Source organism: Phacochoerus africanus, chromosome 15, assembly GCF_016906955.1.
Source record: "Phacochoerus africanus isolate WHEZ1 chromosome 15, ROS_Pafr_v1, whole genome shotgun sequence".
NCBI lineage: Eukaryota > Metazoa > Chordata > Mammalia > Artiodactyla > Suidae > Phacochoerus > Phacochoerus africanus.
The window spans coordinates 110,881,920-110,898,637 of record NC_062558.1 but is presented as its reverse complement, the minus strand read 5'-3'; the positions used below and the strand labels follow the sequence as shown (position 1 = coordinate 110,898,637).

Sequence of the window (16,718 nt, the reverse complement as noted above, 5' to 3'; positions counted from 1 at the left end):
AACGTGGAAATCGCATCCTCTCACAAAGTCACTCTCCAGAAAGAAGAAAATAAAATACTCTGCTGAAGGTCTTCCAAAAAGAAACACAGTAATCTTAGAGGGAATTGGACCTACCAATGACAAGAACGGGCAGTGCCCCAGCAGGAAGCGTGGGTGGGCAGCGTTCTGTCTGAGGTCACCTTTTTTTTTTGCTTTTTTAGAGCTGCACTGGAGCATATGGAAATTTCCAGGCTAGGGGTCGAATCGGAGCTACAGATGCCGGCCTATGCCACAACCATAGCAATGTGGGATCCAAGCCACATATGTGACCTTCACGACAGCTTACGGCAATGCCGGATCCCTGACCCATTGATCGAGGCCAGGGATCAAACCCGCATCCTTACGAATACTAGTCAGATTCATTTCCACTGCGCCACAATGGGAACTCCCTGAGGTCACTTTCTTGAGCCAGGAACTGTGCTAGAAGTCCAGCACTGCACCCCCGCCAGGCTTGCCCATCTGCCTCAGGTCTCCTGCTCACCTGGGCGAGGGCTGAAAGCAGAGTGCATGCTCCTCCTAGGGGCATTCTCCAGGGAGCTGTCTCCTGCCTCAGACTCCTAGGAGCTCCCTCTGTGGTTATGGTGCTGGGGAAGAACTGCACATGGCTAGAGGCTTAGGATATAGGAAGGGCAGTGTGTCTAGTGATCTTCATGTGACTCGACTTTATGAACTAAATCACAGTCACCTCTTAGCAAGTGTAAGTGCTCCAGAGCACCTCTCTTCCTATCCCTTCCCCCCACCCCTCTCTCTCCCCACAGGGTCTGAAATGGTGCTGGCTATTGCTGGGGACCTGGGTGGGGTGGAGTATCATACTCCAGTCCTTCCCTGCTTTTGACCCTGATCAAGCAGTGTTTCTGCACTAGAATCTGTCTTTATCTCTCTTATCCGATCATTCCCAGAGTCCCTTCCAAAGACTAAATGAAATTGGTCTGTAGGTGACCGCACACTGAAATAGGTGGCTTCCACAGTCTTGATTGCTGCATCCGATGATTTGCCTGAAATTACCCAATAGTGCAGGGGTGGGGGCGGGGAGGACTTTATACCTACCTGACAATTATTTACTTTGACAGGAGATGTCAAAGAATATTTGAATGGGCTCCCAGTGTTGCAAGACACACTGGAATAAGAAACTCCACTGTATCAAGAGGAAAATCCCAGCATTTCTGGGTCGTAAATTAAAAGTACTGGATGGGAGACCTGTTCTCCCCCTACTTGCACACCCCTGTGGGCATCTGTTCTGGCCACCCTGAGCTCAGGCCCCGTTCCTCCAGGGTGCCAGGGTGCCACAGTCCTCCTGGTAATCAGAACTAAGGTAAAGGTGGAAGTGCAGGCTGTGTGCCCTTCACCCTGCTCGGGAAAACCAGAGGGACTTACTTGTAACCTGAAGTTCAAGTTTGAGGCCTTGGTCACAGGGCCAGTGTTCTGAAAAACTCATCATTTCATTTATCGCTCAAAGGCTGACAAAGCTATAGGCTGGCATCAAGGACAGGTGTAGTTTGGCAGACTGAGCCCCTATAAGAGTTTACTGTCCTGTGCCTCAGGCTTAAGTCCTCCCTTGACCTACAGGTGAGGTTCGTGGCCAGTGAAAGATGCCGGTGGCTGGCCCTGGCTGAGAGTGCACCTGGGACAAGGGTGTGTGTGTGTGTGTGTGTAGGTGGGTGGTCTGCTTTACTCTACTAAGTGGGGAGGGTTTAGGGGAGGATGGAAAATGCCTCTCTACCCCTACAGGCTAATTTGATTTCTCTTTCCTCCTGAAGATTGATAAAGATGCTCAGATGTGTGGGGAGAGAAAGAGAGTTTAATATTTTTCAGTTAACCAGTTTGGAAAGAGAGATTAGTGTTTCGGGTTTATTCTGTCTCACTGATAAAATGGAAGGATTTTGATAAAAAGGACTAGAGAAAGGAAGGACGGAAAGGAGGAACCCAGATAACATCTTCCTACTACTTCATAGTTTTCTTTTTTTTCTTTCTTTTTTGTCTTTGTAGGGCTGCACCTGCAGCATATGTAAGTTCCCAGGCTAGGGGTTGAACTGGAGCTGTAGCTGCTGGTCTACACCAGAGCCATAGCAATGCAGGATCCGAGCCGTGTCTGTGACCTACACCCCAGCTCACAGCGACACCGGATCCTTTAACTCACTGAGCGAGGCCAGGGATCAAACCCGCGTCCTCATGGATACTCATCAGATTTGTTACCACTGAGCCACAACAGGAATGCCTAATATTTTTATTTTAAGGAAAGAAAGTCATCTAACTCAGTTCCTGGGCTTGGGAACTTTAAGTAGCTCTTTCCCCCTAGAGTTCCCACCTCCTTGGGGCCTGTGGAAGAGCCAGAACAGGGTCAACATGCCCAGGTAACAGTTTGACGCCCAGGAGTTAATCTACCTTGAACAAGTCCTAAGTGACAAATGGTGTAAATCTCCTCTAGAGAACCAAGGATTACTTGGCCCCGTAGACCATCTCTTTCCCATCTAGGACTTTGTGTTCTGAGAACAGATGCTAACTTTATCAAGCCTAATTAAGATTTATTGGCTTATATAATAGGGTCCTTTTTTTTTTTTAATTTTACTGTTCTCCTTCAACTCCTGTTGGAGCACCATTTGGGCTTGAACAACCACTTCTATCTCACTTCAGCCCTCTGCTGGGTGAGGATGTGAAATTATGCTGTAAATTGTTCCAATATGCCCATATAGGGATACCATTCTAGAACATGATGGATCTAAAATCTGTATTTCATTGTGCTGTTTGAAATAGTCAGGACACCGGAATGCACTTAGGTAAATCACTAACTTGCTGGGTGATTTGGAGCAAGTCATTTCTTTAGTGTCTCTGTGTCAGAATGGTATCGACCTTTCATGTGCCAGGGATTGTGATATCAGTTTATATTTGGCACCCTCCAATATAAAGCACTATGTAAAAATCTTTTTTTTTTTTTTTGTCTTTTTAGGGCCACACCCTCTGCATATGGAAGTTCCCAGGCTAGGGGCTGAATCAGAACTATAGCGGCAGACCAGAGCCAGAGCAACTTGGGATCCAAATGGCATCTGTGACCTACACCACAGCTCACAGCAACACCAGATCCCTTAGCCCACTGAGCAAGGCCAGGGATCAAACCCGCATCCTCATGGATCCTAGTCGGGTTACCGCTGAGCCACAACAGGAACTCCTGTAAAATCTTTTTTTATGATGAGAAAAAACCCCATTTGACATTAAAATGGCCACATAAACACTTAGAGCTGAAAGCAGTGCAAAATTCAAACCAGTGAGTGAAAAAGACCTGTAGAGAAATAACACTTTCTGCATCACACTTATATGACAATAAATGACATGCCCTCTAAACACAAGTGCAAAAACTATGCAAGAAACAGAGAAGGTAGGGTATAGTAGGGGCAGAGCGCACCCGCCAACAGTCCAGTGCCAGCCCCCATCATCAGCATGCACGGCCAGCGGTAAACACCTCTCCACCAGCCAAGACATGGTAAACCAAGGCAAGAGAAGCAGAAGAGCAACATTTGCACCAGCCTGGGACTGCCATCCTAAGATCCGGCAGGCAGTCACATCTCACTAACCGCCACAGACGCAGTAACAGCATATTAGGGTTTGCAAGTAAATCTCTGAATTATCACAGCAGAGAAGGGAAGGCTGAACCTCCACCAGAGCACACAAACCACCTGCCCGCCACCCCTGGCAGGTGACAATCAATGGCGCCTCCCTTCACAATTTTCCCACCCCGTCATTCATCATTTGCATGTGAGCAGAGAAGCAGGAGAAAACATTCCAGGCACAGAGAAACTAAGCCCCCCTCCCATGGTTCGTGGGTACCTGGCAGAAAGCAGTGTTCCTGGCAGAGCACACCAAGAAGCTGCCAGCATGTGCATTAGCCCCAGCCCAGGCTGAGAGGGCTCCGTCCAGATCCCCAGAGTGAGCTGAGGCAGGACTACGGCAGGGAAGACGAGGGAGGGGTTTGAGAGATACATACGAAAGGCAGAGGATCCAGCCAGACTTCCGACCTTCCGCACATCGTTATCTAAGGACAGAAGGATGCAGTGTGTTTCAGAGGCAATTCGGAAAACACACCTTCTTAAAGGAATTCTCCCTCTTCCACCCCACCCACGGCGCCAATCAGTCCTATAAAAATAGGGCAATCAAGGAGAAGTGCAAAAAGTAAAATAAACTTGTCTTTTCATATTGGGAATTACCACTATCCATCCCGAACCATGGATAATGTTACATTCTACCATGTACTTCCACTTCGAAAGCCCTGGAAGGTAATTACAAGGCTTGTCCAGGGTCCAAAACAGGAGTCAAGACTTGAACCCAGATGCACTTGCTGTGCTATCCCAGTGCTTCCCCCACAGGCTATGGCTTGGAAACTGGAATACCTGAGCAGGCAGTGGTCATGATGGCTGGGACACCATAGTAGGTGAAGGCTCCGTTCTCGAAGCGAAGGCCTTCCTTACCAACCTCCACCTCCACTTTACCCTGGAGAAAGAAGGAAGTGTGCAAAGGGTGTGGACGGGCACTTCCACCTCTATTAGTGACTTCAACCCTAAGCACTTCTGCTCATATAGTAAGTGGACTTGAAATCTTAACACAGGGGAATGTGAATTCTGACAGGATATGTTTCAGAAATGGCAGCTGCAACTTCAGGAGCCCTTTGCAGTCAATGACTTGCTTAATGCGTAAAATAGCATCTGTCATGAGCATCCAAGCTTTCCTGGCACACCGTAATAACTCTTCCATGATGTGGGTCCAGGCTGGGCCAGGACCCCGTGTAGCGCCCCACTGATTTGGTCTGAGATTAGACTGTCTCTAAGTCTGGTTGAGGATAAAGCCTGATTCTGTGAGAAGCTTCTTTAATTCATCACCATTAATAATGATCCATAATATGCAGCATTCAGCGCACCTGAAACCTTGGATGTGCACTGCATGGATTCTCATTCAATCCATCCCACACCCTGTGAGGCCTCAACTATTTATATCCCCAGTTTACAGATGAATCAATATTGTGGCTCAGAGAGGTTAAATAACTCAGTCAAGGTTAGTTGGAAAGTAGTAACATTGGAATTTTAAAGTTAGATCTTTCCAATTTCTAAACCTGTACTCTTGACATTACATTTTACACCTCCAAGTTTTATTTGAAAATGGTTAAATATATAGTAGGCCTAAGACTCTGTGTTTGTTGTGTTATATAAAAAATGTAACAGGACCCTTCTCAGGTTCCAACAATAAAGAATGCGACTCCATTTTTGGAGAAGAGGGCATTTTATTGAGGCTCTCTGGAAGGATGGGTGTGAGGCACACTACCATGGCCAGGCAGACAGGCTGCAGGTGGACTGTATCAGAGAGGTCCTTTCTAAGATGTGAGTTTAATTAAGACTTTAAAGGAGTTTCCACTATGGCTCAGTGTGTTAAGAACCTGACATAGTGTCCATGAGGATGCAGGTTCAATCCATGGCCTCGCTCAATGGATTAAGAATCTAATGTTGCCATGGGAGTTCCCATTGTGGCTCAGCGGTAATGAACCTGACTAGTAGCCATGAGGACACAGGTTCGATCCCTGGCCTTGCTCAGTAGGTTAATGATCCAGGGTTGCTGTGAGCTGTGGTGTCGATTGCAGACACAGCTTGGATCTGGTCTTGCTGTGGTTATTGTGCAGACCTGCAGCTGCAGCTCCAATTTGACCCCTAGCCTGGAAACTTCCATATGCCATAGGTATGGCTCTAAAAGGACAAAAAAAAAAAAAAAAAGAATCTAGTGTTGCCACAAGCTGCTTTGTAGGTTGCAGGTATGGCTCAGATCTGGTGTTGCTGTGGCTGTGGTGTAGGCTGGCAGCTGCAGCTTCAATTCCACCCCTAGCCTGGGAATTTCCATATGCCACAGGTGCAGCAGTAAAAAAAAAAAAAAAAAAAAAACCTTTAAGACAATCACTGTATTTAGGGCTCACCAGATTCTGTAGGGAAGAGATGGGGAGTACCGACAGAGCTAATGGTGGAGGCAGGCCAGGTCTCCAGCCCTACCCAGTGCTGGAACCATGCCTGACACTTACTTACTGGCCTATCCAGGCACCCAGGGCAGAAGGTGACTGTACTTATATGAGTGTTGGAAAGATGCTGTACCTCTTTCATCTGCCCATTTATTCCCTTCACAGTCCCTTTAAGGAGAAGATGAAGGGACTGCAAAGGGTGAAGTGTGGCAGAAAGAGTGGATGTGCTCCGTGTGCCTCCAGAGAGCAGAGCAAGGAAGTGGGTGGACGTCAGAGAGGGTGAGATTTCAGCTCTACCGAGAGACAGGCTTGAAACAAGAAGTGTCTGAAGTTTGGGAGGCAGTGCCCAGGTCCATTCCCAGGCATGGCCAAGCAGAGACAAGGTGTTAGGGATGCTGCAGGGCAGCAAGTTCAGCAACAGAACCCTGCTGCTGGCAGGTACCTACTGCACCACATCACCAACATCACTGGTGTCAGACTAAATGCCATCAAAATCCCACCACTCCAGGACGCCCGCCACTCACACCCATCCCCTTCTGTGGGTCATGAACAAATGCCCACCCTAACCAGCCCTGCTCCCTGGGCAGCCAGCTGAGTCTTGGAATGTGGCACAGAGGTGGCAAGGCCAATCCTCTCCAGCCATGAGATGTCCTTGTCTTGCCCTTGGAAAGTCCGTGGCTTTCCCATTTACCTGCAGAAGCAGCACAAAGTAGTCCACGGGGCGGTTGCGCTGGTAGAGGTAGTGTTCTGGGGCCTTCTTGTTCTTCTCATCAAACTTCAGCTCCTGGATCACGTTAGGATGTTTTAGGAGCCGGAGCAGGATCTTCTCCGAGAGGTACAGAGACTTAAAGGGCTCCACTTCTAGGGGAGAGTGAGAGGCAGGAGGAATCAGCAGCTGGGACGAGTCAAAAGTGGGCATGACCTGGCCATTCACGTTCCCAGGTACCAAGCTGGATAGGTTCCTGCAACTCCCTTGGGTGGGGGGAATCTTAAACCCAAGTGTGCACCTTCCCCATGCCCTCTGGGGATGTCTGTCCCTGCACTGGCACCTCAAGGGAAATAGGTCATCATTTTGGCAATGTCAGTTTTGTTATTAGTCTTCTCCTTGATTTTACTTAAAGCTGCACATAGACAAAAAAGAAGACAATCTTGCCATTTGTGACAACATGGATGAAACTGGAGGATGGTATGCTAAGCGACATAGGCTAGACACAGAGGGACAAATACTAAATGATACCACTTTAGGATGACTCTAACATAGTCAAATTTGGAGTTCCCTTCATGGCTTTGTGGTTAATGAACCTGACTAGTATCCATGAGGATGTGGGTTTGATCCCTGGCCTCGCCCAATGGGTTAAGGATCTGGCGTTGCCTTGAGCTGTGGTGTAGATCACAGACACAGCTTGGATCCTGCGTTGCTGTGGCTGTGGTGTAGGCCAGCAGCTGTAGCTCCGATTTGACCCTTAGCCTGGGAACCTCCATATGCAGCGGGTGCGGCCCTAAAAAGACAAAATAAAATAAAATAAAAATTGTCAAATTCATAGAAGCAGAGAGTAGAATCGACTGGTAGAGGGGGTAATGAGGAGGTATTAGTCAAAGGGTACAGAGTGTCAGTTATGCCAGATGAATAAATCCTAGCGGTCTACTGCATAGCCCAGAGAGCCTATAGTTAGCAATACTTACTGCATACTTACACATTTGCTAAGACGGCAGATCTTTTGTTAACACACACATCACACACACACACACACACACACACACACACAAACACACAAATTATAAATAAAGAGTGAGAGGAAACTTTTGGAGGCGATGGGTATGTTTATATGATGGTTTTATGGGTATATGGTTATCTCCAAACAGGTCAAGTTGTATAATTAAATATGTACTATTTTTTGTATGTCAATCATACCTCAATAAAGTGGTTTAAAAAAAAAAGAGAGAGGAGTTCCCGTCGTGGCGCAGTGGTTAACGAATCCGACTAGGAACCATGAGGTTGCGGGTTCGGTCCCTGCCCTTGCTCAGTGGGTTAACGATCCGGCGTTGCCGTGAGCTGTGGTGTAGGTGCAGACACGGCTTGGATCCTGCGTTGCTGTGGCTCTGGCGTAGGCCGGTGGCTACAGCTCCGATTGGACCCCTAGCCTGGGAACCTCCATATGCCGCGGGAGCGGCCCAAGAAATAGCAAAAAGACAAAAAAAAAAAAGAGAGAGTTGGACATGGATAAGCAAGTCATGTGAACTTGGCTAAAAGGGCTTTAAAGCTATAAGCAAATGAAATACAGAGAACTTAACCTGACTTCTTTGTATGACATCTATCTGTGGAATGAAATGAAATTCCAAGTTAACAGAAACAATTATGTAAGCGGGAAGTTCTCAATAGGGAGAAGCATTATTGCATCATATTTACATATTAATAGATGTTATTACATATCATATTATGTTACATGATGTTATACTATACCATTACTATTATATTATATTACAGTATATCATTATATTAACCAGAGCTGCTTTGTTCTAGGAAATCAGACAGCCTGGAATTTCCTATTTCAAGATTCCAGGATTCACAGTCCACATTTATATTTGAAAGACTCATAGCTCACAGGCCTACGTGGTCCCTGGAGGGTCCTGGGCTCCTCGGCCTTTGCACTTGGGCGGGACATCGTCTTCCCCTCCCCGATGAAGCCCCTGGGGTACCCCAACTCCTGCCAGGAAGCAGGTGGAGGAAGGCAACAGTGCAGCAGTGGATTCCCCAGCTCTTTTCTCGAGTAGAAGAGAGAAAGCCGAGTTGTGTTGTACTCACTTCCCCTAGAGGATCAGACCTGAGGCTGAAAACCACGGTGTGTGGCATCCAGTCACCTCATCCAAGAGAACCTCCTCTGCTGGAACAGTGGTTCTCAGTCCCAGCATGGGAATTGGGTCGCAAGGTACTAAAAAGGATTGGTGCCTGGGCCTCCGGGTGGAGACACGGGCGGGCAGAGCCCTCATACCTGTCGCCATGAAGCGGTGCGTGGCCAGCAGAAGCTGCGGAGAGATCTTCACCCTCATCTCCGAGTCGGAAAGCTTAAATAAGGAGAAGTCGTGCCGCTTCCTCTCCCGGTGCGGGACCCTCTGCTTTTTCCGATTGTCAGCTGTGGGGACAGGGGACAGACTGCAGCTCTCTCAGAATCCTTGCTGATTTTTTGAGCTTGTCCCAGAGTCACCTGGGACAGACCCTTTGGGACCATGGGGATTTCTGTGAAGTGTCAACTGGAGGTGACATGCCATCTCTTTCCCAGGATCCTGAGTCTCAGCGTTATCTGCACTGAGGTGGTGAAAAGTGGAAAAGGGGAAACACTGGCCTGAGGTTCCCAAGTTCAGGTTTCTGGGGCTGGCTTCCCTCGCTTAGGGGCAGTGCAACCTCTCCAAGCATCAGAGCGTTTGTGTGTTTCAATCTACACAGGGTTAGTGATTCATCATAACTCTTTTGCTCATCTCCGACAGTTATTATGATACTCCAACCAGAACATATCTGTGACATGCTTACAAAAAGGTGCTCAAACACGAGGGACTTGCATTCTTCACATCAAGGGCTTTGGTAGAGCCCAGGGGGCTTCTGCTTCTGCCCTTCTCCTATCCCCAGAGCTGGGCTCACCTGGTCTCTTTCTGCTGACTTAAACCACACTCTGAGCAGTACCTGAAGCATACCACCCAAGGGAGGAGGGCGGCCACCCCCTCTTGCCACTCATCATTCTCCTGCTTCAACCCCAGCCCCTCCATGGGGAGAGAACTGGGGCGAAAAAAGGAAAGAAAAAAAGGGAAAAAAAATGGGAATATTCTATAATACATAAAGGTGTGTTCTCTAGGTGGGGGCCTCAGGCAGGACTGCTATTATTGATTGGGAAAAATCTCTGCTTTTTCCTCCGTGCCTTTTTTTTTTTTTTTTTCTTTTAAGCTGTCTTAAAAACATATGTTTGCAAGGGGTAAGGGGAATGTTTTCTTTGGGCATGTCTCTTTTGCTTTCCCTTAGTTTTGAGTAAAATTTTGAAACTTTAGCTTCTCTTAACTAAGGAGAGCAGACTAAGGGATTTGGGTTTTTTCCAAAGCTGGCCTAGAGAAAAACAGGGCTGCATGGAACTTTCAGAGAGGATGCGCGGACGTAGAGGAAATAAAAGGGAATGAATACCAGGAACAGAGGTTCCTTTGGACCCCTCCCCCGCCACTCCTATGGAGATTGTTCTGTCACATGACTGGGTTCCATTCTAGAAGGGAGAAAGGTGCCCTCCACTGCATCGCTCTCTTGGGAGCCTGGCTTGGACTCTGGGCCCCGGCTTTAACATTCCTTGTGCCTGGTGGCCACAGTGGTGAGATCCAGGCCCAGCTGTCCTGTAGGTGGGGGTCAAGGGAGAAGCCACACAGTATTCCTGGCTCCTCAGCCTTTTTCACAGCTCTTAAGGAATCATGCCAGAGTGGGAAAAACCTAACCCCCTCCTTTAGAGAGAGGATGATTTAGCAAGAGAGCAGCAAATATACATATTAGACGAGTTTTTTTTCTGTGTTACTAGGGAGTAACCTTCTGATTTGCATGGTATGTTTGTCTAAATATCCCCTCTCCGTCCCCCATCAGAATGCCATGGAACATTTCATCACTGGAGAATCTGTCCTCTGATCTCCCTTTTCATTCCTTCTATTTTAATAGTATTTGGAATATAAAGTTGTTCAAAACAAAGGGAAGATCTTACTCATTTAGACCACTGTCACTTCTATCAACCACTTCATTTTACTGTAAATATTTTCCCCAATGTGTCTGTTGAGACATTTGGGAATCCTAACTCAAGAGTGATGGGCAGGGGAGTTCCCTGGTAGCTTGGTGGGTTAAGGATCTAGCATTGTCACTGCTGTGGCTCTGGTTACTGCTGTGGCGCAGGTTTGATCCCTGGCCTGGGAACATGTCTCAGGCAGGGCCAAAATAAACAAAAACAAAACAAAAAACTAGGAGTAATGGAGAAGGGGATAAAGGAATGGGGGAGGGAGAGATCAACCCCTATCTCAAGAAGACAGGCCTGGCCAGGGCACCGCAGCAAGAGCAGACACTGGGATAGATCTGCCATGTTTTGTCAAGGCCTGGCTCACCTTTTAGGTCTGATCTCTTCTTACCCCCAAGGGAAGCACTCTTTCTGCACCTCACTGCTTTAGAGTCTCAGAGCTCTTCTTCCAGGAGCTAGGCTCTGAACGGCTGCCTCTGGCAAACTAAAGCCAGGAGTCTGGAATGGGTTATCTGAGGGGGGATGTGGGACTGCTGTCCTAGGCAATGAATTTCGGAGGACTCACTTCCTGGCTGAGGGACTCCCATGGATTTACATAACACTCCCATCCCAGAGGAAAGCGGCCTTTGTAACATTCACAGGCAAAGCTTTGATAAGACTCAGTAGCCAAAAGCAACTATCTGTTTGGAGTCCATGCTGTTCCTGAGGGGGAGTGTGAAGGAGGGTGAGGAGGCCAGAAAGGAGGGAGGTGGGAAGGGAGAAGAAGAAACTAGGCAATAGGGCTGCAAATGCGCAAGGGACAAGAGCAGCGTCTCAAAGGGCAACTTAGGAGTTCCCATCGTGGCTCAGTGGTTAACGAATCCAGCTAGGAACCATGAGGTTGCCGGTTCGATCCCTGGCCTTCCTCAGTGGGTTAAGGATCCAGCGTTGCCATGAGCTGCAGTGTAGGTCGCAGACTCGGCTTGGATCTGCCGTTGCCGTGGCTCTGGTATAGGCCAGAGGCTACAGCTCCGATTCGACCCCATATGGGAACCTTCATATGCCGCAGATGCGGCCCTAAAAAGACAAAAACAATAAAATAAAAAATAAAATAAATAAATAAAAGGGCAACTTAAAGTTTGGCTTAGGTCGTGGTGGGCGACCTCATGCATCTCCACTGCACACTGCTGTTTTGGGTGAGTGGGTCATAAGTGGAACCCCAAAAGATGCTGGGGTCTGCGTGTAGGTGGACAAAGAGACAAACCAGGAACAGCACGAGGGCAGAGAGGTCGGCTGAGATGCACTTTATCCTTTGGTTCCTTTTCCATCCAAAGGCCAGGAGGTCTCATTTTTATTGACTTGGCTCTCTTCCTGAAGGTTCCCTCTTGATAAACACTTAGCTAGCACACTCTCAGTGACTCAGGGGTGATTCGGGCCAGGGCACCTTGCCGTGCCAGGCCCTGGCGGGAGGGGGCTGACCCAAAGCAATGCCTGGGGCTTGTCCTAACCTCCTTTCACACGGTCCACCAAACCAAGCCAGCTCTGAGAATGTCAGAGGAAAACACGATGACCTTGGACAACAGCCAAGGCCATGCACTTACTGTAGAGGTCCGTTTCATCCAGGATCTCCGACTTGATGATCTCCTCTATGATATCCTCCAGTGTGACAATGCCCATCACCTCGTAGAAGGGGTCCCCTTCTCCCTCATTATTCACCCGCTGCACAATGGCCAGGTGAGATTTTCCTGGAGACAGAGGAAATCACAGTTAAGCATCTGGGACAAGAGGACTAACTTTCATTCTCTTTCTTTCTTTTTCTTTTTCTTTCTTTCTTCTTTCTTCTTTCTTTCTTTCTTTCTTTCTTTCTTTCTTTCTTTCTTTCTTTCTTCTTTCTTTCTTTCTTTTTCCTTCTTTCCTTCCTTCTTTCCTTCCTTCCTTCCTTCTTTCCTTCCTTCCTTCCCTCTTTTTGGCTTTTTAGGGCCAAAGGTTTGAGAGATGGAAGTTCCCAGGCTACAAGTTGAACTGGAGCTACGGTTGCTGGCCTACACCCCAGTCACAGCAACGCTGGATCTGAGCCGAGTCTGTGACCTACAACACAGCTCACAGCGACGTCAGATCCCCAACCACTGAGCAAGGCCAGGGATCAAACCTGAGTCCTCATGGCTACTAGTCAGGTTTGTTACCATTGAGCCACACGGGAACTCCCAGAGAACTTTCCTTTTGAGAAAAATATATTAAGTTGCTCTCTAACCAATTTTGGGACTGAACCCATTCCAGGACCTCTTTAAAATACGAAGTTTGTGTGCAAGCTCTTATAATTGCAAACTTCACACTTTTATATCGCTGTCTCTTTTTAAGAGAGTTACTTGATATACACAAAGCCATTTAAATGTTTTTTCTCCTTAACTTTCATACAATGGCAAGTATATCCAAGCTGAAGGAGATGAATAATCTAATTGAAAGACCAAGAATTTGGAGACAGAAGAATTAGGTTAGAAGCCTTTCCCTTTCTGCAAACTCTCTTGTCCCTCACCCCCTAACTATCCCAGGTATTATCTGTGCACCTGACCCTGGACAAATCATTTAACTTGTACGGAGTCTCAGTCTTCTTATCCAGAATTAGGGAATAATACCAGGATGGCAATTTTATTTTATTTTACTGTATTTTTTGGGTATGAAACAAAAATGGTGGGCACGATGTCATTCAAGACAATTTTAATGGGCTTTCTGCTCTTTAATAGAACCTTAGAAAGTACATGATTTAGCTTTTTTTTTTTTAGGGGCTCTAAGTCCCCAGGCTAGGGGTCAAATTAGAGCTGCACCTGCAAGGCAGAGATAAGCCATTCCCACTGTACTTTGAATTTCTGACTCACAGAATCTGTGAGCATCATAAAATGGTTGTTGTCTTATGCTTCCAAGTTTTGGGTGGCTTGATAGGGGCAACGGTAACTAGGACAACCAGTATCCATAGGTGACAGTGGAGCGCAAATGACCTACTGAATGTGTGAAAGTGCTTTGTAAACTATAACGTGTCTAGGCAGTTAGTTTTTTTTTTTTTTTTTTTTTTGGCTTTTAGGGCCATACCCATGGCATATGGAGGTTCCCAGGCTAGGAGTCAAATGGAGCTACAGCTGCCAGCCTATGCTACAGCCACAGCAACGCGGGATCCAAGCCACGTCTGCAACCTACACCCCAGCTCATGGCAACTCTGGATCCTTAACCCACTGAGCAAGGCCAGGGATTGAACCTGCCTCCTCATGGTTCCTAGTTGGGTTCGTTAACCACTGAGCCACAAAGGGAACTCTGGCAGTTAATTTTTATTGCCCAACAACTGAATAATAATAGTTAACATTTATTGAGCTTTAACTACATGGCAGGCACTACAAGTATGGATTCATTTAATCCTTCTAACAACCTGAGACAAGTACCACTATTATTCCTATTTTACAAGTGAAAGAACTGAGCACAGATTGGTTAAGCAACATGCCTACAGTTACTCAGCCCATAAGCAGCAGACCTGGATTGTGAATCTAGGTAACCGGGTTCAGTCTTAACCCAGGGACTGAGTCTTAACCAACAGTCCAGCTTCACCTTGGTTTGTTTTCATCTGCTAATAGATGTGTTTCCCGGACCTGTTTCTGAAATGTAAATCTGGGTGGTTCTTTTCCTTGGCTAAAAGACATTTAAAGAGAATACTAGTGGGAGTTCCCGTTGTGGCTCAGTGGCTAACGAATCCAACTAGGAACCATGAGGTTGTGGGTTCGATCCCTGGCCTCGCTCATTGGGTTAAGGATCTGGCGTTGCCTTGAACTGTGGTGTAGGTTGAAGACGCGGCTCGGATCCTGCGTTGCTGTGGATCTGGAGTAGGCCGGCGGCTACAACTCTGATTCGACCCCTAGCCTGGGAACTTCCATATGCTGAGGGTGCTGCCCTAAAAAAGGTAAAAAGACAAATAAATAAATAAATAAATAAAAATACTAGGGTACTGACTCAGGTATTATACTTATCCCACCCTCCCCCTGGGAAAAAAAAAACTTCGTGCCTTACCAGTACTAACCTTTATAAGCTTTTGCTTGGCCATTGCTAAAATATATCAGATAAGAGGAGTAGTTAGTTGGCTAGAGGTATAATTAACTATTAAAATTTAAACACATGAACTTTTGCATCAAATACCTCAAATCTCAAGATAGCTACATATTGGGATTTTTAACAGGAAAGACGGCATTTATATCACTAAAGAATAGTCTCTAATTTCTTTTCCACCTTCAACCTATCTTTCAACTTACTCCCAAACTGATGTGATCATGTTCAAACACCCTCCATGGCTCCCCAGTGTGCACAGACACAAGTCTAGGCTCCTAAGTTTGGCATTATCAAGACGGTCTTTCTAACAGCATGCCCTGCTACATCTTCTGATCACACTGTGCTCCAGGTGCACCAGATTCCCTTCAGCTCCTCAACTTCCTCCACGTCCACTTTCTGAGTCCTCGCTCACACTGTTTCCTTCTCCCCCTCTCTCTACTGGCTCTTCAAGTTCCAGTTCAGGTGCCAGCTCCTCAAGAAAGCTCTCCCGGATTTGCCCCCTTCTGAATTTGAATCAATCTCTCCTTGCCTGTGTTTCTAAGCCCTTTGTAGCTCCACCAGAGCAATTTATCACAATTTGCTTCTTCTTGTAACTTGCAACATGTGTGTCCTCTACTGGGCCACATTTCTTCCTCAGACTGTAAGCTTCTTCAGGACAAAGGCTCATAGGCTTAGACAGGGTTCTCTCCATCCAGCAGGCATCCGATAAGTGCCTGATGAACTGAACTGAGACTGAATAAAAACCCATAGTTGATATGAGATGATATTGAAAGCAGACCCTAAAATCTTAAAAAAACAAAACAAAACGGAATGTGTTTAACATTTAAATAGCATCAATGGTTCTAAAATTATCCTTTGAAACAACTACATCCTGCCCAATTGGACTGAGGTGTTTTGTAGTTTAAGTTAGATTATGTTGTTAGAATGTGCTCAATTTAAAGTTGTTTTTTTAAACACATGTTCTTAAACTTCTGGTACCTGTTCTCACTTTTCTGCTAGCAGATGACAAAACAGATCATTAGCATAATGGAAAAAATTGGAAAAGTGCTATCTTAAAATTACTTTCTATTATCGGATAATTTTTAGGATGTAGGGCCCAGAAGGTATATATCTAATAGAGCCATAGTTCCTGTGCCACTGAGATTAGTTTGCATAATGGGGTTAAATTAATATTTTATGCTGTTTCACAAAGAGTACCCGTACTTCCATGTGAATATCCACCACTGATCTATATATACCTTATAAGGTCAGTTTGAGGACACACTATGGGATCACCAGGGAATAGAGATTTTTAGATCCTAATTATGTAATATTCAAGACAATGTACTTAGGTAATCTCTTTAGAAACACTTTATAATTCACAATCAGTCTTTACAATTCCCTCAAGTGCCTGTAGAGACCTACAGACAAATGAAACCATGGTTTCTTGGGGATAGGCTGGAACAGGAATCAGCAATCACACAACCCTGTTCTGAGCTGTCACAGGGACAAGAAAACCAGCTGTTTCCATGACACACATACCTGAGGTCATTCTCTCCAAAAGCCTGGCCTTTACGAGACTTACCTCCTAGTACTCCCCTCTTCCTGGGCCCCAGAAGTGTTGGGGGGCTGTGGAGCTGGGACATAGTAGGTTCATGTCTTTTATTAGAGATCTTATCAACTCCAAGGGATGACTTATGTGCGTTTCAAACTCGTAAACTGGGGAATTGAGGCCTCAAGTTTCATCTTTTTCTGGGCAAAAGCTGGTTTATACTGTGCTTTATTTCTCCTCTCATGGATGAGTAATAGCATCCTAACAGCATCCTTGAGGGAGTTGCTTATATTTCAACTTAATCCCGTCTTCTTTTTTTTATGATTTTTATATTTTCCTTATAGTTGATTTATAGTAA

At 46.3% G+C, this 16,718-nt stretch overlaps 1 protein-coding gene across 1 annotated transcript in view; it reads right to left on the bottom strand.

Annotated features, from left to right (window-relative positions):
- CNNM1 (cyclin and CBS domain divalent metal cation transport mediator 1) overlaps window positions 1-16,718 on the bottom strand; it is a 61,937-nt gene that overhangs the window by 21,254 nt on the left and 23,965 nt on the right. Inside the window, exons 2-6 of the mRNA XM_047761681.1 lie at window positions 12,348-12,491; window positions 9,013-9,153; window positions 6,714-6,883; window positions 4,419-4,518; window positions 4,016-4,063 (exon numbers count right to left, since the gene is read on the bottom strand). Coding sequence (XP_047617637.1) covers window positions 4,016-4,063; window positions 4,419-4,518; window positions 6,714-6,883; window positions 9,013-9,153; window positions 12,348-12,491 — 603 coding nt within the window. The remainder of the gene's footprint in view (window positions 1-4,015; window positions 4,064-4,418; window positions 4,519-6,713; window positions 6,884-9,012; window positions 9,154-12,347; window positions 12,492-16,718) is intronic.